General features: G+C 42.1%; 1 protein-coding gene across 13 annotated transcripts in view; it reads left to right on the top strand.

Annotated features, from left to right (window-relative positions):
* Positions 1 to 23,117, top strand: part of ZNF236 (zinc finger protein 236) — a 110,537-nt gene that overhangs the window by 6,382 nt on the left and 81,038 nt on the right. For 9 of the 13 annotated variants that reach the window (XM_041739519.1, XM_041739532.1, XM_041739518.1 and 6 more), the window contains 6 exons: positions 8,642 to 8,784; positions 10,041 to 10,205; positions 17,515 to 17,693; positions 20,214 to 20,338; positions 20,641 to 20,813; positions 22,816 to 22,959. In XM_041739519.1, coding sequence (XP_041595453.1) covers positions 8,642 to 8,784; positions 10,041 to 10,205; positions 17,515 to 17,693; positions 20,214 to 20,338; positions 20,641 to 20,813; positions 22,816 to 22,959 — 929 coding nt within the window. Of the gene's footprint in view, positions 1 to 3,951; positions 4,077 to 8,003; positions 8,155 to 8,641; positions 8,785 to 10,040; positions 10,206 to 10,393; positions 10,649 to 17,514; positions 17,694 to 20,213; positions 20,339 to 20,640; positions 20,814 to 22,815; positions 22,960 to 23,117 lie in introns of those variants that run through there. The other 4 variants (XM_041739524.1, XM_041739523.1, XM_041739530.1 and 1 more) reach the window with 4 other exon arrangements.

The raw sequence follows: 23,117 nt of genomic DNA on the forward strand, positions 1-23,117 counted from the left end.
GGTTTTTAACTTGCAGTTCTGTGCTAATAGACTTTCTTAGCCATCTGTTCTCTTTCATGAGGCTCTCATATAGGTCTTTTCCCATTTTCCGCTACTGGGTTGAATATTTTATTATTTTTTTAGTTAATAGACTTTACTTTTTATAGTAGTTTTAGGTTTACATTCAGTTGAGCAGATGGTACCTAGTTCCTGCATACTGCTTATTCTCCCCACAGACTTTCCCCTGTTATTAACATCTTGTATTAGTGTGGTACATGTGTAACAATTAATGAACCAATTTTGATACATTATTACTTAATAGAGTCCATAGTTTACATTGGGGTTCCTGTCTCCACAGCTCTGCTTGTTCTCTCTAGTATCTATAGCTGGAATCATGCAATATGTAGCCTTTGCACACTGCCTTCTCTGTCTAAGCAATATGCATTTATGATTCCTTTCTTCATGGCTTGATGGCTCATTTCTTCTTATTGCTGAGTAATATTCCATTGTCTGGATGCAGCAGAGTTTGTTTATATTTTGAAGGATATCTCGGTTGCTTCCAGATTTTGGCCATTATAACTTGCTGTAAACATTTGTGTGCAGGTTTTTGTGTGGATATTAGTTTTCAGTTCATTTGGGTAAATTTTTTTTTTAAGATTTTACTTATTTATTCATGAGAGACAGAAAGAGGTAGAGACATAGGCAGAGCAAGAAGCAGGTTCCCCACAAGGAGCCCGATGTGGGATTCAATCCCAGACCCTAGGATCATTCCCTGAGGCAAAGGCAGATGCTCAACCGCTGAGCCACCCAGGCAGCCCTCATTTGGGTAAATGTTGATGACCACTGGGCTGAATGCTATGGTGAGACTGTTTAGCTTTACAAGAAGTTGGCGGATTCTTCCAAAGTGGCTGAGCCAATGAATGAGAGATCCTATTGCTCCACATCCTTGTCAGCATTTGGTATTATTGAGGTTTTTTTTTTTTTTTAAATTTTAGTCCTTCTAATAGACATGTAGTGGTATTTCGTTGTTTGAATTGCAGTTCCTTTATGAGATATAGTGTAAAGCCATATATTTGTATGCTTCCTTGCCATCTCTATATCTTTGGCAAAGACTTCTGTCTTTTTGTTATTGATGTATAGGAGTTCTTCATACATACTGTATATGAGCTCTTCTAGTTTTTTTTTGTTCACTCTTTGAAGGATATCTTTTCATGAAAGAAGTTCCTGTTCTTAATATTGTCTTATTTATCAGTCCTTTCTTGTTTAGTACTTTTGGGACCCGTGTAAGGAATCTTCGGCAATTTTAAGATCATGAAGCCCTTTTCCTATATTTTCATCTTGAAGCTTTATTGTTCTTCTTTTCACTTTTAGATGAATAATTCATCATTTGCTTTTGAAGAATAATTGCTTTGTTTTTATTTGCTGGCTATTATAAATAATGCTTTTGTGTTTTTAAACATGTGTTTTTGGTGCACCTATGTACACATTTCTGTGGGGATCTATGTAGGAGTGGAATTGCTGGACTACAGGGTTTGTGTGTGTTTGACTTTGGTCGATGCTGCCAAATGGTTTTTGAGTGGTTATAGTGATTTTCATTTTTTCTAGTGGTGACGAGATTTCCAGTTGCTCCAGATCCTTATCAATCCTTGTTTTTGTCTGCCTTTTTAATTTTAGCCCTCCAAGTAGGTGGGCATTTTACTTTTCTAAAAAAGTACTTTTTGTTTCATATTTTTCATACCTTGGATTTTTGCAACAACCCTGTATGTTTGCAGGATGGAAAACGGCCTCATCTTTGGATGAGGAATCCAGCTGAGTGACAGATTCTTTGGTTTGCGGAGACCTTACAAACCACCAGGCAGGACTGAGGTTCTTAAATCTTATGGCGCTCAGTCCTACTTTCATCACTGTCCCCCTAGTCTGTGACCAGTAACCCATATTTTAATCTATAGATACCCATTTTTTAAGATAATGTGCATTAAAATTGTGTGTACTGTGCATACATGCTTCATTGGAAATTGGGACAGAATCTTGGACCAGGCTGTCCATGATTTTCTGTGGCACCCTTTAGCTTTACTTGATTGTTGTTGCTGTGCTAAAGTGCTAATGTCAATTGTATGTTTGTGGAGATGAGAAACAGAGTAATGGCAGCAAATCAGCAAGGAATTATTCTATCACATATAGAAAATTCGTTTGTATTGTCAAAGGATGCATTATTCTCAGCAGTACACCTCTGGGTCATTCTCAGAAAGACTCTGTTAATTTTAGTCCCTGGGCCTAGAATTGTTTTAGCTGGATGGGGAGGCTATAGATACTGGAGGTATTATTATGTTATAATTTTAACACACTGTAGTTTTGTTAAACTTGGATAATGTGTGTGGTGTCTAAATATACGTCCACCTGAGTTTAAAGTCTTTAGATATAAAGATGTACAGGTAATAAAAGCAAATATTTGAAAGAGGATTGATATTCCTTTTAAAAATAGAGACAGTGTGGTAATCCAAGGTGTGAAAGGGAAACTGCACACAAATACAAATACTGACAAAATGGGCACATTGAAAGCACACCTGGGTAGAGGTGAATTTTACTGTGGGAACATGAGTGGCCTGACCCTGTTAGGGACCATTTAATGAGTCTCTGACCAGGTATTTATCTTTAGCTCTGTGTCACAGGTATATTTCTTACCATTTATCAAGAAACCAGTACCAGCGTTTCAGACTCTAGTTGTCTCATGGAAACTACCATGGTTTTGACAAGCAGGGTACTTTGGCTTGACTCTCAATTGAATATTTTTTATACGGAAAGAGCATAAACAGGCTTACAGTTAACATAAAATACTGTTGATAAAATTCAGGTACATCTGCTGTTTTACAGTAGGCACAAGGTTGAAGTTGGGGTCTCATGTCAGAAATCATGACCCTAAGAGACACAGAAGCCTGACTGCTTAGGAGAGTCTTGAATTATGAGTTGAAAATTACCCTCCATTCTGCCATGGTTGATTGTGTGATTTTGACCAAGTGGCTAAGTTTCTCTGGGGTCTTAGTTTCCTTAGTTAATCCAACAAGGGTATGGAGTGTATAACTCTTTTCCCCCCAAGTAAATTTTATTTCTCACTTTTTAATTTAATTCTTTTTGAGCGTATAATATGTTATAATGGCTCAGAACTTTAAAAAATGAAAGTCCCTTTCAGAGCCCTACTCCCCCAGAGAGTTGCCTTTTTTCTTTCTTTTTTTTTTTTAATATATATTTATTTATTATTTATGATAGACATAGAGAGAGAGAGAGAGAGAGAGAGAGAGAGAGGCAGAGACACAGGAGGAGGGAGAAGCAGGCTCCATGCCAGGAGCCTGACGTGGGACTCCATGCCGGGACTCCAGGATCGTGCCCTGGGCCAAAGGCAGGCACTAAACCCCTGAGCCACCCAGGGATCTCCGAGAGTTGCCTTTTCTTACCGGTAACCAATGCTATTCTTTTTCTTTTTTTTTTTTAAAGATTTTTTATTTATTCATAGACACACACACACACACACACACACACACACAGAGAGAGAGAGAGAGAGAGAGAGAGGCAGAGACACACACAGGCAGAGGGAGAAGCAGGCTCCATGCAGAGAGCCTGTTGTGGGAATCTATCCTGCGTCTCCAGGATCATGCCCTGGGCTGCAGGTGGCGCTAAACTGCTGCACCACCGGGGCTGCCCCATAATGCTGTTATTCTTTTCTGTAGTTTTGCAGGGATGTTTTATGCACAAACAAGCAAATACATGGTATATTTACCTCCCCCTTCCTTTTTTAAAGGAGTGATAGCATCTAGAACATACTGCTTTTTTCATTAGCTATACTTTTAGGATTATGTTTTTATATGAGTACATTTCATTTCCAAATGAATATTTATTTAATAGTAAATACTGTTGATAAATAATGGGTGAAATTCAAAAAGTGCAGGAGTCTTCCCTCATAGTACCTACCTCTCTCAGTGCAGGTGCTTTTGAGCGGACAGATGTTTGTTCCAAGAAGAGGAAAGCAGGTGCTTTACGGCTGGTGCTGTTTACTCGAGAGCATGCACTTTTCTGACAGAGATTCTATGGAGAAAATAATGTCGGTGCGTTTCCGCTAGCTCCTAGGAACAAGCAAATGGCTAAGGAATGTATGTACAAAATAAGAATAGTTAGTGGACGCATAATAAGCTGGAAGAATACTAAGGTAATTGAGGTGCGGGGCATGAGTCAGACTACAAGTGGAAATTAGATATGCTGGTCTTGGGAGCTTTAGACAACTGGGTAGAGACCAAAGAGTCATTAGCTTTCATCTTATCTCTGACTATTGAGCAAATGTTTGCTAGGCACTCAGGATGTGCCAGGTTTTGTGCAAGGCTTTGGAGATACAGTGACCCAGTAGGAAGGGTTCACAGGCCCACGCACTGCAGAGTTTTACCTGGAAAAGTCCTGGCGTGCTCAGACCTGGATGCTGACCAGTGTGGGAGGAGCAGGAGAAAACAGGAGAAAGGAGAAGAAACTAGAGACCAATACAAATAATAACAACAACAACAAAAAGGAGGAGGTATGGTAGCTGAGGTGGGACCCTACTGGAAGTGGGGGTGATAGCTGTCATACTCTCCAAGGGCCTTTTGGTGGCCTCAGAAAGCATCCTGGTGTCAGGATGGAAAAGTGAGAGAAAACACATCCATAGTTGGAGAGCCTAGTTCTCGGGGACAAGATGTTGGAAGAAAAGATGGGCCTGCTGAGAGCAGTAGAGATGTCAACCACTTTTTGGAAACTTTTTATTCAAAACAAAAATAGATGCAAAGTTTGGCAGTTAGTTCAGTTGGTTTAGAAACAGAACTGGTGTGTCTCATTTTAATATAAAAAATGCCTCAGCAGGATTTATGGAGAGATGAGATCTTCAGTGCCTAGTGCTTGAGGGTTTAGGTCAGGAGATGCAAATTGGAAAGTCATTGAAATGTTATAAATGCAATAGATTTTGTTGAACTGTCCTATCATAGAGAGGCATTTTGTATAAGAGGTCACTTAGCAGGGCACCCCGCTGGCTCAGTCAGTGCAGCAGGTGACTGGATCTCGGAGTTGTGAGCTCGAGCCCCACCCTGGGTTAGAGATCACTTAAAATCTTTATAAAACAACAAAGAAGAGATCAATTTAGTTCTTTAGATGGGAGATAAGAACAGACCTTTGCCATTAAGATTTGGCTGACGGGGCTGATTTGCTCTGTCTGGTGTGGGAAGAGCAATTTGTAGGGTAGCTTGTCTAGTCCCCATTACAGACCAGGCCTGACTACAGCTGTGGCAGAGGGCCAGCTGGGGCATCGGGCGGATGAGCATTAGAGAGATGGCCACGTTCCTAAATCATGGGTGGGTTCTTGTTCTAGTAGGGACAGGAAGCATTATCTTCTTTAATCTGTACAACTCTGAGATAGGCTTATTTAATCTGCACAAATCTGAGATGATTTTGGGGCTGGTTGGTAAATAGCTATAATTATGTACTATTGAGAATCTTTATGTAAAGAGTTAAATTGATTTTGAAGCTCATCTTCACATTCTTTCAAGGAAAACAAAGCTGCTCAAACAATTTCTGATCTTTGTGCAATCACTTTGTGTTTACGTTTGATAGTGAATTTGAGTTCTTGGTATCATGAAGGATGAGCAGTTGAAGAGAATGTGGTGACGCCTGTGTGTGTGTGTGTGTGTGTGTGTGTGTGTGTGAGGTGACTATCCAGGTAAACCAGCTGGAATCAGCCTACTGAGTCTCCCTGTGGTCTTGAAATCTCAGGGTGATCCATCCCCTGCCTCTGGGGGAAGGGGGTAGGGGGCAGGGGGTGGGCCAAAAGACCTACTTGTGAAAACTCCTGACCTGGATGAACTCTTAGATTTGAGCACTGTTGAATGCATATAGCTCAATGTTTATGATGTGTGTGGGGGGTTGGGGGGCTAGAGAATAGCTGTTCTGATTTGGGAGACTTTAGGAATATGTGTTGCCAAAATCTCATGGGACGTTCCTCCAGCTGCCCCTAAAAAATGCAGTTGTCCTCAGGAGGGTTGACCATTAAGAGGCTGCCATTGATTTGGTCATACTTTACCTGGATCCCTAGCCCCTTAAAAAGTTTGGTGGTCTCTGTGGCTGCGGAGCTGCAACCCTTCCCCAACAATGGGAGAATACATGGACATGGGGTATTTGCATGAAGTTTTCACAGGGCTTGTGGATCTCCTGAAGTGTGTTCTAAGGATACATCAATTTCGTCTACCTCTTTCTGAAAAATGCATGCGCTGGGGAAAGTTAAATGAGCTTGAAGAGAGATGATAGGCGAAGGGGGTTATCTTAAGGCCTCAGACACCATCTAGACAGAAAGCAAAGTGTGCATGAGAGAGCGTGCCTCACCCTGGGAGCCCTGGGACAAAGGCTTGTGCTTTCCCAGTGTAGAGAAAGGGCAGGTTTACAAGTATGTTCCCCCAAAGCAAAGTAAAAGTCTGGAGATGCTGTCGATTTTAAAATTACACTCAGCGTGGAAACTAAAGCATGTTTTCCCCTTTTATTGTGCTTTAATTTGAATTAGGGTTGTTTTAAGTTTGTTTTTGAACCAAATTAATACTGTATTATCACTGGGGGAAGGGGCTTAGTGAAAACATGATTTTATTATGTTTTGAGCTCTGTTAAAGAGGGAAGTCTTGCTTCTTGAGATAAAAATCTATTTTGGAAAAATCTTAATTCCTAGGCAAAACAATGTCAGTTTTGGTTTTAAATGTGTAGTTTCTGATCTCTTATCATTTTATCTATCATTTGTAATTAATTACATCCTTTCTCATTATGGGTAACATTTAAGCAGTTTCAGGTAGAGGCTGTGAACATTGTTTCATTCTACATCCTGAAATAGCCTTTTAATTTTGCTTTTCAGTGAGGAGCGCTCTCATGACTATATTTGGCCATTAGGTAGAAACACTACTGAGCTTTTTTTTTTTAAAATTAATTTTTTAAAAAAAATTATTCATGAGAAACAGAGAGAGAGAGAGAGAGAGAGAGAGAGGGGCAGAGAACAGGCAGAGGGAGAAGCAGGCTCCATGCAGGGAGCCCAATGCGGGACTCGATCCCGGGACTCCAGGATCATGCCCTGGGCTGAAGGCAGGCGTCAAACCGCTGAGCCACCCAGGGATCCCCCCGTTACTGAGCTTTTAAAACACAGTTTTCAACAGATATTTTACTTGAACATTCTCAATCTCTAAACTATTTCTTCCTATAATACAAACTTTCCCAAAGGGGATAATATATCAATTGATGTGGTCCCAACAATTATTGTATTTGGGCCTGGAGAGCATAAAACATTTTGTTGCTAATTTAATGTAGAAGTTTTGAATACATGGTCTTTGAATAGAATGTGGGTATAGTGAAGAATAAGTAGAATAAAATTACGTGTATCTTTTCTGTGGTAGACCCATTCTGTTTCTGGATGAAGCTGTTCTATTGAATTATATTAGTGTTTCTTGAAACTGGAATTGGTTTACTCAAGGATCTGCTGTAAGAATTCTTGAAGGTGTCGCCAGCCTTCTCCATGGCTCTCTACTCCACCTTCTTGGTCTCTGCCACCTCCCATCTGGAGAATTGCTCTGTTTTGGCCACTGTCGGGACTGGGGGACTTCTGGCCAAAGCTGGAACTGCAGGCTGTTTTCTCCAAGGAGGGATTTAAGGTCCATTGAGAATTTGGAATGCCCATGTTTACCACATGGACAGTTGAGATATAGGCTTTCTGGAGCTTCCTCGAGGCTTAAAGTCAACCCTACTTTACTTCCAAATTTCTACATTTCAGTAATTTTTGAGTCAAATTGATACAAAGAATTGTACGTGACGTATTACTTCTGGTCTTTGTATCATTAATGTGTGTTATATATTTGTGCCTAAATTATAAGACTTGGAATTTATTATTTTAAAGAACAGTAGAGGTTTAGGACATTTTTATTTTCTGAGATGCTTGACAAGTTTTTGTGATTATTACATATTTTTATTTGAAAATACTTTTATGTTTATAGCCATTGACCTGCGTGGGTCTATAGAAGTGCATTGTGAAGCCTAAGGATTGTCCAAAGCACTGTAGACAAAGGTCTTCCTAAACCCTAACCATGTGGGAGAATAGAAGTTTTTCTTCTTTGACTTAATCTCGCACTCCAGCAGTTTTCAGAGGTAGATTGAACTAGTGAATTAGCATTTATGCTTCTACTTGAGTTTTGTTTGCTGAGCGACTTAAGATGAACAGTGTTGAACAGTGTGTGGGTTACTGATGGACTCTCAAGAGTGACAAAGGCGAAATGCCTCTGTGATTTCCAGTGACTTTGAAACCATAGTAAGCATGAAGGCAAGGCTAAGAGACGTCGTGGCTTTTGCGTGTCTTTGCATGAATCTCAACCTCAGGAGTTTAGTTTCACATTTCTAAAGATCAGTTACTAGCGGGTGCGTAGAATTCTGTTGTCCTGTGCCCCAGTCATCCCAACATTTTTTCTGACTTAAAAATGTCCATTCGAAAAATTCAAGATATCATTAATTTCTTCTAAATTCTCTTATAAATCTCTGACATAATTTGGTTTCTAAACAATAACCAAATAATTTAGTTTTATTTATGTGATGAGAATAACAACTGGTATTTATTGTCTATACTTATGCAATTTTATAGATGGAGTTTTAACATTGAATGCGGAGAACACTAATTATGCCTATCAAGTTCCAAACTTCCATAAGTGTGAAATCTGTCTGCTATCTTTTCCAAAAGAGTCCCAGTTTCAACGCCACATGAGGGATCACGAGCGAAATGACAAGGTATGTATTCTCAAGAGGGATGTCAGAAATGTGAGCGTTGAAACTGGAGGTATTGTAAAACATCAGCATGTCAAATAAAATTTTTTCTTGTAATTTAGATCCATAAATTGTGGGGCATTTTATCTGACATGAACACGTCTCTGGATGTTTTGTGTTCAGTTGTAGGCATATTCCTGACCCTTATATTGGTTAATGAGATCAAGTAGAGCTTGTCTAGTCAATCTATGTGTTGTAGCTCTGTATCAGTGGACAAAGGAATTGCCTCAAAACAGGACTTTCAGTAGTTTGGTTTTTGTGTGACTGAATGCAGAATTGGTATATCTCGATGTGTTTTTTTCTCCAGCAAGGAGTGTTATCTTGAAGGGGTTGTGCCTTTTAAAATGGTATTCCAGAAATGTCAGATCTCATTTCAGCAGAGAGTAACACTCTCTTAGAGATTTGAGTCCTTGTGTGGGTGAGGTTAAAAGTGTTAGTGTCTTAATGGAATGATCTGCCTGGTAGATAGAAAGTAGCAGTTAAACTACCATTAAAAAATAATCATTGAGTTTCCCGAGGTTAGGAGAATGGATGCCAGTGAGCTGTTTGAAATGGTCAGGAGAATGCCAGGGACCTCTTCTTTAGGGAACAGGATACCACCAACTGGTTTTGCTTTCAGCGTGAATATTTATATAACGTAGGATAATATATAACATCACCAGTACTGATAACTTGTTTTACCCTCCTAAGTTGAAAATGTGAAAATACTGGCTTGTTGGTATATTGATATTCAGAGAGAAATACCAGTGGTTACTTTATCTTTCTATAACTAAGGAGAATACCTTTCATTTGGGGAAAATTTTAGACTGTGTTAAGCAACACTCTTAAAATCTAGTAGAAGTTTTTATGAGTACAGACTTTACTGGGAGTGATTCTATGTAGAGCAGTGGGGTTAGTCAGAAAAGAAGGGAAAAATTCACCCTGGTGAGCTGAAGTTTTTCATGTTTATTTCCATGGAGACTATATCCTGATACGTTTATATGCAGAGTTTCTCGTTCAGGATATTTTTTGTACAGATGTTTTGTCCTTATAGTCAATCCTTCGAGAAATTCTGTGAGGAGCTTTGCCGTGTCCATTTTGGATTTATTGACTTTAGGTTCAGAAGAGACTCCAGCAGTTCCTTAGATTGTCTTTAGATTATGGTACTTGTTAATATTTGAATGGCATTTATTGTGGAAAGATTGTGTTTCAGTGGCTTCTTGACTTTTCTCTCCAAATAGCCACATCGATGTGACCAGTGCCCCCAAACATTTAATGTTGAATTCAACCTGACACTTCATAAATGCACCCACAATGGGGAAGATCCTACCTGTCCTGTGTGTAACAAGAAATTCTCCAGAGTGGCTAGTCTCAAAGCGCATATTATGCTACATGAAAAGGAAGAGGTAATTATTTTGGCCTATACTTTGTTGATGGATTTTTAAAATGCATCTAATCCTTGGTCAGGGGGATTTTAGGTATCAACTAGTTTAAAAAAGCCTTTCCTATAGATTTCCAGGAGTTAATCATTCAGTGTGCCTTGCCTAATTCTCTAGTTCACTGACAAAACTTTTTTTTTTTCTGGCCACATCAGCTCCTTAGGGCAGATGCTTCAATGTGTAGCATATTCAGAAGATCCAGCTATGCCCATGCAGGATTCCTCAGTGGTCAAAGTAAACGTTCTGTTTTTGGAGACAGTAGTATCTCCTCGCTCAGCTTCTGGATCCCCCAACCTGTGGGAATTTGAGAGAAGAGAAGACATTCATGGTGACTCAAAGCAGTTTATACACCAAAGTGAACAATCTTGAAAGGGCCACAGGTGTCTTGGGAGTGCATTGAGGTGAATGGGGTGCGTTGCTGATGTGTGAACCGGGGGCTTCCCATTGCTTCGAGGGGTGTGGGCCTGATTGGAGGTACAAATGACTGTTGCTTTAAAAACATTAATCCCCCCATCCCTGATTATTATTGTGTAGGATTAGGAAAATGCAAAAAGTAAAAAGGAGAAAATAAAAGTCACCTTTAATTCTACTGTTGAGGGATGGTTACAGAAAACTATCTGGTATACTTTCCTCCTGAGACAGGAAAACAAATACAGTATTTAAATTGCATATATAAAAATGGAATTCATACTTTATACGTTTGTCTCTTCTTTTCATATATGTCTTTACTTTTTAATATAAACTAATTTATTTTTTATCTTTTTAAAAGCAAATTGTATAAATAATATGTGTTTATTTTGGAAAAAATGAGAAACTAAAGATTAACAAGAGTAATAACATTATTAGAAGAAATGAGAATCACAGCATTTGGAGAGAGTGAACACAGAGTCTTTCAGCTTTTTTTTTTTTTTTTCTCTATGTGCTTTCCATAATAGTTTATGTATTTAAGAATAGTTTAATTTAAAAATATTTATGCTACTGTTTTATAACCTATTGTTTTTCCTTAATATATTTGTAAATATATCTTTCCCCATTTTCACTTACTACATTATGAGTGTTTCTCCATGTCAGCATCTTAAATTACATTATTTGTGTTCTGCATCTGGATGTAGCATAATGATATGCAATCATTTCTTTTGTTATTTAACATTTAAATTACTTACACTTTGAAAATATTATACATAGTACATCTTTGTATACATCTTTAATTATTTCATTAGGATGGATTCCTATGGTTGGATTTACTGAATTAATACCATTTTTTCAAGTTCTTTATAGAATGCCACATTATGTTCTAGAAAGCCTGTGCTGCTTTTCACCTTCTGCAGAGTGTAGGTCTGCCTTGTTTCAACTCATTGTTTTTTTTGTTTTTGCTTTTGTCTTTTTTGGAAAGCAGAAAGTGCCTGTGTTGAAGGGTATACTAAAGGATTCTGGCCCAAGTTGTGCATGTACCCAGTAAGAAATCAGAGTAGAGGAGGGCGTGGAACATGATTTCTAGTTCTGGAAGCAGCTTCTGTGCCCTTAGCCAGGCATTTTGGGCACAGACAGATGTCCTCTGCAGCCTCGAGAGTACAAGCCATCCGTTCTGTGCCTGTTGTCTTCAGTTTCCTGCTCCTTTGCTCTGTGACACCTCTGTGCATTGTGGAGCTGTCTTGTGAACAGCACATGGCATTACATTGTGCACACATACGTCACAATCAGCAAGTCTCTCCTGGCAGACACACGATGGTTTTCAGCCTCTGTCTTTACGAACAAAGCTACAGCAGGCAAGCTATTCATTTATGATTCTGGTTCTTGTAACTTGGTTACAGATTCTTCCCAAATCTAAAATTATTATTTTTTAAAACCCCACTGCATCTCCTAGCACAGGTCCACGTATGGTGCAGCACGCACACATCTCACAGCTCGGGAGTTCACACCAATCCCTCCACCTCCACTCACTCCTTACAGGACTGCTTTGCCTCCCACCAGCTCAGGTTCCTGTGTCCTGTGTCCCATCCTCCATCATGGGGGCTTTGGGGACCTGGGCCCCAGCAGTGGCACACTCACTCCCTCTTTTGCTTTATCCTGTAATTACCTCTGAAATAGTTTTACAGTAGCCTGGCTCAGCCCCCCCGCCCCCCCCCCCCCCCCCCCCCCCCGCCCCGTAAGGAAGCCTACTAAAAATCCTCTAGGATTGAAGTCAATTCAGGGCTTCCTGTTTTAGGCACACCCTTTCCCTTTTCTTCCTGACTACCCTTCCTCAGGTCCAGTCAGTGTGACCACACAGCCGGTAGGGGCTGGGGCCGGGTGGGCAGGGAGGGGGGCTTCAGTTTTGAATATGTGGATAGTCACTTCCTATTACAAGTCAAAATGGCACAAACAAGGAGCATCAGAAGAACTGCCGCCCCTGTACCCTCTGCCCTGTCCTCCCGGGGCTTCCTGGGGACCTCCACCTTGTGTCATCTTTGTCTTTGCTCTGTTTCTCTGTAATGATAAACAAATGTTCGAAGGGTTCCTGTTTTCCTTTTCTGGTTTACCATTAATGTGAACTTTAGAATTTCGCCTAGTTAAAAATCATCTGGTACTTTTATTTTGACTGAATTAAACGTTTAGATTGTTACAGGGGAAAAGTGAACATGTTGACAGTGTTGAATCAGTCTGGGCTGGGACAGCCAACAGGGTCACCCGGGGTGGGTGAAGACGGCTGTGGCACCCAGGGCACAGCCGTTCCCTGATGTCCCCTCGTGGCCACCCATGTGCCTCATGGCACCTCTTCTTCAGGGCTGTCTTCTAAGATCGACTATGACTTTCTCTGGGATGGGGAATGGGAGTCACTAACTTATCATTTCCAGGTGTTTAGTTTCTTGGACATTAGTTTCAGAATCTTCCCTGCGATGTACTTTCTCTTGCACACCCTTTGCCCATGTTCTTTCCCACATTGTTCCTCCAGGTGGGGCTCACCACCTGCCCCTCTGAGGATGATCTACTCTTTAACTCTTTGCTGCTGTCAGTTTGTTGTCAATTTAAGCTGTGCTCTGACGTCCTGTCCTGGAAGCCACATGTGTGGGCAGCTGGCCTCACCTGACCCTCGGTGTCACCACTGAGACCTCAGCTGTCTGTGCCTTTCGCTGCCCTGCTTGTGAGGAGGTCAGCGTCTCATTGTCTCTCACTGCTGGTTTTTTCCCTAAAAAGGTCTTTGAGAAACACGTACTTCCTGGGAGGAGGATTAGATTTTACTTCCTAGTACTGTTGCTGTCCTGTCTCTTGATTCTCTTGGAGCAGGACAGATCATGCGTCTCTGCGGTGAATGATCGTGGCGGAGGGGCGAGTAGTTGCAGGGGCTCCGGCAGGGCCTGCAGCAACGGTGGAGCAGTGTAGAAGGGCGGAGGGGGCTGTTGGAAGCTGGGGCGGGATCCTCCGTAACCGACATGGGCATCCTGGGCCAGGCAGGGGCTTGTGACTGGGGCTTCTTGAGGGGCACAGGAGACAAGGCTCGGCTGGGCTTGGTTCAGGTGTGGGTGTGTTGGTCGTGGGTGTGTTGGTCGTGGGTGTGTTGGCCGTGCGCATGAAAACGAGGGCGCTCTTCCCGTACCTGGTTGTGGTGGGGTCCAGGCTCACAGTGGCCCTCTTGTCGCCTGGCCAGCCTTGTGCAGTGCAGAGCCAGGGGGCTCCTGTGCCCTCTGAGATGTCCGGACTCCGCCTGCCCCTCCTAGGTCACCTCCCATGGCTCGAGGATAGGGGGTGAAAGGGGCATGCAGGGGGCTGGAGCACTTAGGCTGGGAAGTCCAGCTTGTGGCTGGATGCCATATGCTCAGTGAGGAAGTGTCACCCTGTAAGATACTGGAACAGTGTTATCAATCTTGCCCACAGATGTTAAAAATCATACATCTTTGGCCACCTTTTTCTGTTTGGTGTGTTTATATTCCTCAGTGACTTGAAGTGTATCTGATATGTTAGGACAGGAAGAAGTCAATAGCCTGTAAGAGTCCAGCTAACATGAAGGAGCCTTATCTGTCCGCCCCCCCCCCCCCCCCCCCCCCGCCACTGTGTAGTGAGGATATAACCCTGAAGGAGTGGGAAGGAGATAGGTCACTCGGGCTTTGGGGCCGGGCAGCAGCGTGGCAGTGAATTCTGGGGCATTTCTCCCTCCCACACACCTGGATGGGTTGCTGGACAAGCCTCTAGCCTTCTGCCAGTAGTCACAGACAAAACGCTTCAAGAAAACTTGGTTCCCCTTTGCCAAAACTGGCAAGAGGGTGGTTTACCGACTAAATCTTTTTGACGATGCTCCCACCAATCCCCAACTACAAAGCTGCAAGTGATCCTCTTCCAGCCCATGGTGTCCCTTGTTCCTCAGAAACAGATGGCCTTCTGATCCTATGACTGCCTGGGATTAGGGAGGGGGCTAATTTTGCATCCTTCTCCTGGCATAAGGGTGACACCCAGGTCCCCCACCCATTGGTGTTAGCAGAGCCATCCGTGCTGGAAGTTGACCTCTCCTACTTTGCCCGGCAGCAGCAGGCAGGGTCCTGATTCTCTGAGTGTCAGTGGGTCAGGGTGGAGTTGAGCCTCACTGCCCCTGGCAGCAGTGACATTAACCAGGTGGTGCCAGATGGCCTAGTCCATGCTGTGCTTTCCAACCCTGGGGTCAGTGGGGCGCTGCAGGGTGACCTCCATCCCTGACGTTGTCCCATGCTGCATCCAGGCAGAGTGACTGGTTGCTAAAACAGGACCTAGAGCCTCACAGTATAACACCCAGAATGTCCAGGATATGGTTGAGAATCACTCAGCAGACCAAGAGCTACGATAGTTCCAGCTCTAACAGGAAAAGACCCCAATGCCAGAATTATTGGGCAAGGATTTTAAAGCAGTCATCCTAAAATTGCCTTGTGAGTTTTTTTGAAACAAATGAAAAAACAAATAGAGAAAAAAGGGAAATTAGAGTGAAAGATGCAGTGACTATAAAGACCTCAGTTGAAGGGCTTGGCAGTGGGATGGGGAACCCAGAGGTCCCCAAGGAAGCCCAGGGCAGGGAGCCAGTGCTGGCATCTAGAGGGTGTGAGTGAAGGTCCAGGAGATGGGGCTGCAGGGAAGGATCAGGCCGTGGCCCTGGGGTGGGGGGCTCAGGGCAGCAAGTATGTTTCATGTTTTGTACTCTGACCTGTAAAAACTAGATCTTCAGCAGGGTGGAGGCTGATCAGAATGCTGTGCTTGCCACTCGTCCATGACGAATTACCCAGAAGGGTCTGTTTCTAGGGGAGAAAGTGGTCACTGTAGGCTTGAGGAATGACGGTAGCTCTGAACGTGGAGGATGCTAGACACGGCATGTCCCTTAGTGGCCCTTGGTCCTCAGTCCTCGAGGTAGCAGGGGTGTGGGCTCCTTGCTGGGGTTTTCTCGCAGTTGCCGGCGGGCGGGGGGCAGGGGGGAAGGCTGTCCTGGTGCCCCGGGCTTTCGAGGTGTGAAGTGGAGACGCCGAAGACACTTCTTTCACGGCGCTGTTCTGTGCTGCACTTTGCCTGCAGCCCCAGGGCTCCTGCCCACGACGGAAGTGGCGTGAACAGGGCTTTCATTCAGAATCCTGACAAGTGTAGGTAGCTTCTGAAATAGACCAATCCTATCACTTGGCAAAAAAGTAAGGAGGAGAGGATGAGTCTGAGCCAGAGCAGTAGATGAGTGGGGTGAGGACGGGCCAGGGCAGGGGAGCTACATTTTACTTCCCAGTTACAGGATGGGGCACCAGTTATGGGGGTCCTTGGTGGAAATGACAGTTTTGCCCTACACATTTGGGAGTGATTTTTAATTTTTTTTTTTAAAAGGATGCACCAGATTATGTTAGGTATTTTTTTTTTCTTTTTGACAGCTTCCCAAAAAGAATTTTATCATCAAGATGCTGACAATTTAGTAGTTCATTATTTCCTTAAATTATATAATAATACTAACAAGTTACTTAAGTGGAAGTCTTTATTGAATCGCTCAACATACTCCATTCAGCTAGTCTTTTTCTGCCAGGGATGCTCTTGGTATTGATGAAATAGTCATTTTCGTGGGGCATACTCACACTGACTGGACTATTGTGTACGGGAATGAAAAGAAAGTCTGATGGAACAATAGCTCAATAACTTTTACTATGTGAAGATTTTGATATATTTTCAAATTAAAATATATTAAAATAAAATTGATTTTTACCCGTTTTTGTTTTTGTTTTGTTATTTGGAAATAACAGTTTATGCTCATTGACAGATTACACTCATTTTTTCTCCGTGTTTGGACACTTTATTTTGAGGATCTTTTAAAAAATTGTGTGCTGGACTCTGAATGAATCTGCTAATCACACTTTGTGGTCAGGCAGCAGTTCCTATTGAGGAGAGTCCCTGAATTCTCCCTCTGTGCCATGCTCTCTGTTGCGCATCCTGCATGGATCATCTTGTTTAACTTCCTAATAACCCTGTGAGGGCAGATGCTACTGGCATCCCCGTGTCACAGACGTAGGGTGGTTAACACCCAAATGCTATAGCTGGTGGGGAACCACCCAACTCTAGAACATATGGGCCCATGTTGCCCAATTGACAGAGGGGTCATTTAAAATTTATAGTAGCCATACTAAAAAAGTAAAAACCCAAATACAACAGATTAAATAAATTTTATTTTACTATGTCTTATTTTGAAAATACATCCAAAATATTATTCATATTAAATGTTATTGAGCTGTTTTATTGCTTTTTGCAGAAGTGTTTGAAATACCTGGTGTATTTTACACTTCTTTCACGGCGCTGTTCATATACACCTGTTTCCAGTGCCGAGCAAGCCGTGTCTGGACAGAGTCCCAGAGTTCTCTGTGAGAGGCTGCCTGTAAAACAGATTGAAACAATGATAAGTGTTTCCGTTTAAAAATTTATCGGCTGTCATTTTGTTTTAAGGGAGTCTATTAAACTGTAATCTTCATTTGAATTCTGTTCCTGACCCTTCTGTGGTGGTGAAGTCATTCTGCTTCTCTAACATTTGCACAGCACAGATGTATGAAATGGCAGGTGCGCAGCAGCCAGTTAGAGAGCTCACTGTGCTCAGAAATGGCATTGTTCTCTCACCTGTTTCCATGCCTGTCTTTTTCTTCCAATGGAGATGATTTTTATATATTCATATTTGGACAGATTGACACATTTTTTGAGAGTGAAAATAGTGTTTGTTCTAGAGGAAAGAGTAGTGTGTGTATTGATCATTTCCAGTACCAGTTGTTTTAAGAAGTCATGGTCTTGAAACATTTACTCTACTCACGGAAGGCCTTTGCTTTTTCAGAATCTCATCTGCTCTGAGTGTGGGGATGAGTTCACTCTGCAGAGCCAGTTGGCCATACACATGGAAGAGCACCGCCAGGAGCTGGCCGGGAACCGGGTTCACACCTGCAAGGCCTGTAGGAAGGAGTTTGAGACATCCTCACAGCTGAAGGAGCACATGAAGACTCATTACAAAATTAGGTATGAGCCTTTGCTTGGGCTTGGTAGAAAAAAAGAAATCTATACGATATATTAAAGATTGGTGTAGTTTGCTGGGTTTAGTTAAAAATACTGTCTACTTTAGAAATGGCTACACAGATGCTAATCTTGTCGTGGTGTCAGGATATCCTAAAACGTGTAGTCATGTCTCCGGTAAGAAAGATAAGCTGAAAAATTTTTAAATAGGCATCAGGCTGCATGAGCAGAAATTTTTAGCTAGTATTATAGTGTTAAAAGTTGCAGAACAAGGTATTGGCAAAACGTTTTTATAGCAAAGTGACAAGGTGTATAAAGTAGGTCTGCAAAGGCCAGGTCAGCACCCTTTTGAACGAATTAGTTTATTTATACTACCTGTTTAGAACTTACGTGTTCCTGACACGGTGCTTGGTGTGTATATTAATATATGTCCGTAAGACTTTATTTAATCATGACTAGCAGCCCTACCAGACCAGGATACTTTAATGTCCCCACTTGGTGAATGAGAAGCCCTAGAGTATAAGTTACTTTCCCATGGTTTTACAGCTCAAAGATTTCAAGCGTCAAGGATTTAAACCCTAATAACTGCCTGGTTTTATTTTTTATTTTTTTACTGCCTAGTTTTAGAGCTCATAATAGTAGCAAATATGACTGTACTTAAATGCATACATGCATTTATTTCTAGTAAAACTTAACATGTCTTTCAAGGTTTCATATTTGGTTTATTCCTAATTGCATCTTTTTATTGAATTTTCATTTTCTTAGCAAAATGAAATACAAAGCACCCTCTGGCCCCTTGTGCTCTGGTTAGCTGATGGCCATGCTCAGTTGTCACACTCGAGCTGATTTTGCCAACACACTATAAAAGCCAGTATCAGTTTTCTTTAACTGCTCTTACCAGTTTGGCTCGCCGCCATTCCAAGCTCTGAGGTTTAGGAATTATGTGTGCTTTTAAAGAACAACTACAACCACCACAAAAGTGTGTGAAGGCTCTGTAGGATTTATTTATCCTCTTAGGCGCTGTGTTTTAGAAGCATGGACCACAGCCCCCACAGGGCCAGTGCTCCCTTACCCTTCCTATGCCCCCCACTTTGCCTGTTGTTGGCTAATTGTGCCCATCAAAGACGTCACTGCTTCAGTGATTTTTAAACTCCCAGACCAGACTGCCTGTGCTCTATCACACTAGATTTTTATTTTGATGAAGTTTTAACTCAGGCAATTTTGATGTATCTCCAAGGGTTTTGGAGAGGTGATGAATGATGTCTAGGCAGCCAGCATGCCCTTGGCCACATTGGCTTCTGGCTCTTCTGGGATGTAGGGATGGGCCAGCCAGTCAGCTTCATCCTCATGGAGTGCTCATTTATTAGGGAGATAGTCAGTGAGATAGTTTCAGACAGTGCTTGTGTGGAGAAGGAAATAAAACTGGGTTGCTGTGGGGCAGTGCTGGAAGGGTGGGCAGGTTGGCGAGTGGACTGTTTTAGGCAGGCCACGCTGAGGAGGGGAGGATGTTTGAAGTGAGGAGGGCACTGCCAGTCCTGAGAAGGGGATTGCAGCAGACGGGAGTGCCCCAACTCAGCTGCGGTGAGTTTTCTCTGCATTTGAAAACAGAAAGGAGGCTGGCGCTTGGGAGCCACTGTGGAGGTTTGAAGGAGGTGGGGCCCAGGGGTTAAGGGCCTCCGAGGCCGTCCTGGGAATGAGGATTTTATCCCAAAGGTAGTGGGAAGCCTTCCCCAACTTAACTGTGGCATGGCTGCTGGGGGTGGGGTGTGTGTGTGTGTGTGTGTGTGTGGTATTGAGGCAAGGATACCAGTGAATCCTCATGTGGAAAGAGGACACTTCTCAGATGGTGGTCTGATGACTGGACTGTGGAGAGGCCTAAGCATCTTTGCAGGTATTTTGAGTGAAACCAGTAACTTTTGGAGATGGACTTGAAGTCAGGGGTGAGAGAGAGCAAGAATCTGGGGCGACCCCTCAGGATTGACTTTGCCCAGATGGGAGCTGCTGTGTCCTGCCTGGGAGCACAGCAGGTGGATGAGCAGAATCCTGTTCAGTTCATACTAGCTCGCAGGTAGCTGAGCGCAGAGATGTCAGGTGGACAGGGAGTTGTCTAGGGCTGTGTCTGGGTTGCTGGAGGGAGAACTTTGGGATCAGCAGCCTGTGGATGGTGTTGTAAGGAAGGAGCCTGGAGAATGAAGCAAGACTCAGCAGTGCAGGGATCATACCCACACATGTCTGTATGTCTGACCACCGCAGGTAGAGCTATGTCCAGAAGGGACGGTCTGACCTCTCCCCACCAAGAAAACAAAGCAAAACTAAGTTTATCTTTTCATCAGATAGGTAAAATGAATTTTATGGTAATGAACACACAGAACAACTGTGCGTGTTTGTGGAGACACACTTAAATGTGATTTCTCACTGAAGCATGTTCTGACCACTGGTCAGCCACACTCGCTGGTATTGTTTTAATCTTGTAATTGCGATACAGAAGAGATGACTTCATGAATATTTCCCCCTGTGTTATCCTAGGGTATCAAGTACAAGGTCTTATAATCGGAACATCGACAGGAGTGGATTCACATATTCATGCCCACACTGTGGAAAGACATTTCAGAAGCCAAGTCAGCTAACTCGGCACATTAGGATACACACAGGTAGGAAATACACTTGCTTTTGGGTGATTCAGGATATGGCTCAAAGGGAAAGATGGGACGTGTGCCTTAGCACTAGCTAGACCTGGATGGTAACGTTGGCCTTTCTGTCCTTTGTGTGGCCTTGGTCCTAACTTTGAGATTTTGAGTAGACAGTGGGATGTACGAGTCTACAGTACAGGCGGTGTTCTGTCTGGACAGATAGGTTTGGGGTCTCGAGTTTGGGGGTAATGCATTTCTCTTTTAATTCATCAGATGCTCATACAATGTGGAATTACATTTTGATCATTTTTTTCCCTCTCTAGGTGAAAGGCCGTTTAAATGTACTGAATGTGGGAAAGCTTTTAACCAGAAGGGGGCACTGCAAACTCACATGATTAAACATACAGGTGAAAAACCCCACGCCTGTGCCTTTTGTCCTGCTGCCTTTTCACAAAAAGGGAACCTGCAGTCACATGTGCAGAGAGTTCACTCAGAGGTAAACATGACACTTGGGTGTGTGTGGTCCTCACAGGTTTTAGTGGATGGCTCTGGAGGGAAAGAGTCAGCCTGAGAAATCACTGTCTACTTTGAAAATGCAGATTTAGAATTTGTACAGAGCAGACTTTGTTTTAAACAAACAAGCAAGCAAATACATATATATATATATATATATATATATATATAGAGAGAGAGAGAGAGAGAGAAAGAGAGAGAGAAACAGATCTGTATGTGGAAACGTTTTGGCTTATATATTGCAGAAATATAAAATTATTTTTTCATGTCTTATGGACGCTGTTATAGCTTTGATGAATAAATGTGTGAAACTAATTATACCTTTATTAGTTATGATCCATTGATCTCATTGTTAACATACTTCATCCCTTTAGCAAATTTGAAACACAGATACTATCAAGTGTAAAAAATTGAAAGAGAAAAAATAAATTGAGGGAACAAAGTATTTTTCCTATTCCTATTATTATTGCTAGACTCACATGTGGCCTTGTCCATGTTTTACCAGCCAGAGCCCTGGTCTGGTTTTCTCTGTGTTAACTATTTCAGTGACACTCATGTTCACCATTTCTTGTGTCTGCAGATCATACTGATTTATAAAGCCTCTGGAAGTGTGTCTTGTAAGCAGGTTATTCTTTGCTCCTACTTACTGTTATGATTTGGTGTTTTATTTATAGTCTAATTGTAGAATATAAATAAACATCTAAGTGACAGACACTTTTATCACGGATCATTTTCTTTTATGTAACTGTTTTGCAGAATGAAGACTCATTTTTTAAAAGCAAATGTGTATTTTTAAATGTTTTCCCTGGAATAATGCCTTCAGTATTACTGAAATAAAAAGATCATACATACTTCACATAGTTTATAAGCAGATTTGACCTTCCATATACAATGAGTTACTTTTACAAACTAAGTTTTATTATCCAAAACCAACATACATGAGGAAGGACACATAAATATTAGTGAGGCAGTGATAATATGGAGTGAGATTTCCTTTAGATCTCAGGAGAGTAGAAGTGGCTTAGACCAATTATTCTTGGGGAGCTGCCTCTATGTGCTGACGATTGCTTCAAGGTGACTATTTCCTTGTGTGGCACCCAGAGAACCCTCACCGTCACCTCCGAGCAGGCTTGTGAAATGCTTGCTGCTGCCCCTGAGGTCAGGAAACCCCTTCAGAAGGGTAGGGGCTCTCCTGGCACCTGGCCTCAGACCCCCTGGACCTGTGGTGGCGGATGGCCATGTTCCAGAAATGACCTCTGAGGACTGGTTTGTAAATGTTATCTAGTCCTGTGATGAAACTAACACCTTAAATTCGGTTCTTAACAAGGTGCTAGAAGTGGAACAGTTTCTATGTATAGAAGAGGCCGGTCAGTTTTTAGGCTGGCCTTGATAATTATAAGGATAACTAATGCTGAACTTGAATAATGGGTGAAGGAATAGTCTGGGTGCTTTCTGTGTGCCTGCAGGCCCCCCTGCATTTCTCTCCTCTCTGGTGACCACTGTTGGCCTTATCATAGCTGTAACAGGTTGACTATAGGGATTGGTAATGAAAACTTTGAGCCAGTGGCCATCCTTCCCAACATGTATATAGGAACGGCCAAAGGCTTAGTTACAGTGCCGTTTACACCTTCGTAGACCTTATTATTTTACACTGTATGTAACCACTGAAGAAACTGAGAATATAAGTCAGCTGTCTTATTTTCACCAAATTACAATAATTGGAAAGTCTGTCCTCTTACTTCTGAACCTGTTCTAATTGATAGAAAAGACTGTGAAGTTTTGATTAATCTCACACTGGCAGTGTTGATTCAAGACTTGGGTCATTGATTTTAGAGCTATCCAATTGAAGAGAAAAAGTAATGTTAAATAGTTAGGTTACTTCTGTCATTTTTAATGGAATGGTATGTTAAAATTTGCTGTAATTTAAATATTTTTATCTCATAGTTAGTGGTAAAAAGTTGTATTTTTCTTTTTTGTTTTTGAAGGTCAAGAATGGCCCTACGTATAATTGTACAGAATGCAGTTGTGTATTTAAAAGTCTAGGTAGCCTGAACACTCACATCAGCAAGATGCACATGGGCGGACCACAGAATCCAGCAGGCTCTACAGAGACTGCTCACGTGTTAACGGTGAGTCTGGCAAGCTGCTTGGTAGGAAGATAACCTTTTACCAAAATCTGTTGTCTTAATTGTGACCCTTTAAAATGGAATATTATTTAGAATATTATTGAGTACCACACACGTGCTATGAAAGTTTTTTTATAAAGAGGTAAGGGTACTTTCTTAAT

This window comes from Vulpes lagopus, chromosome 24, assembly GCF_018345385.1.
Source record: "Vulpes lagopus strain Blue_001 chromosome 24, ASM1834538v1, whole genome shotgun sequence".
NCBI lineage: Eukaryota > Metazoa > Chordata > Mammalia > Carnivora > Canidae > Vulpes > Vulpes lagopus.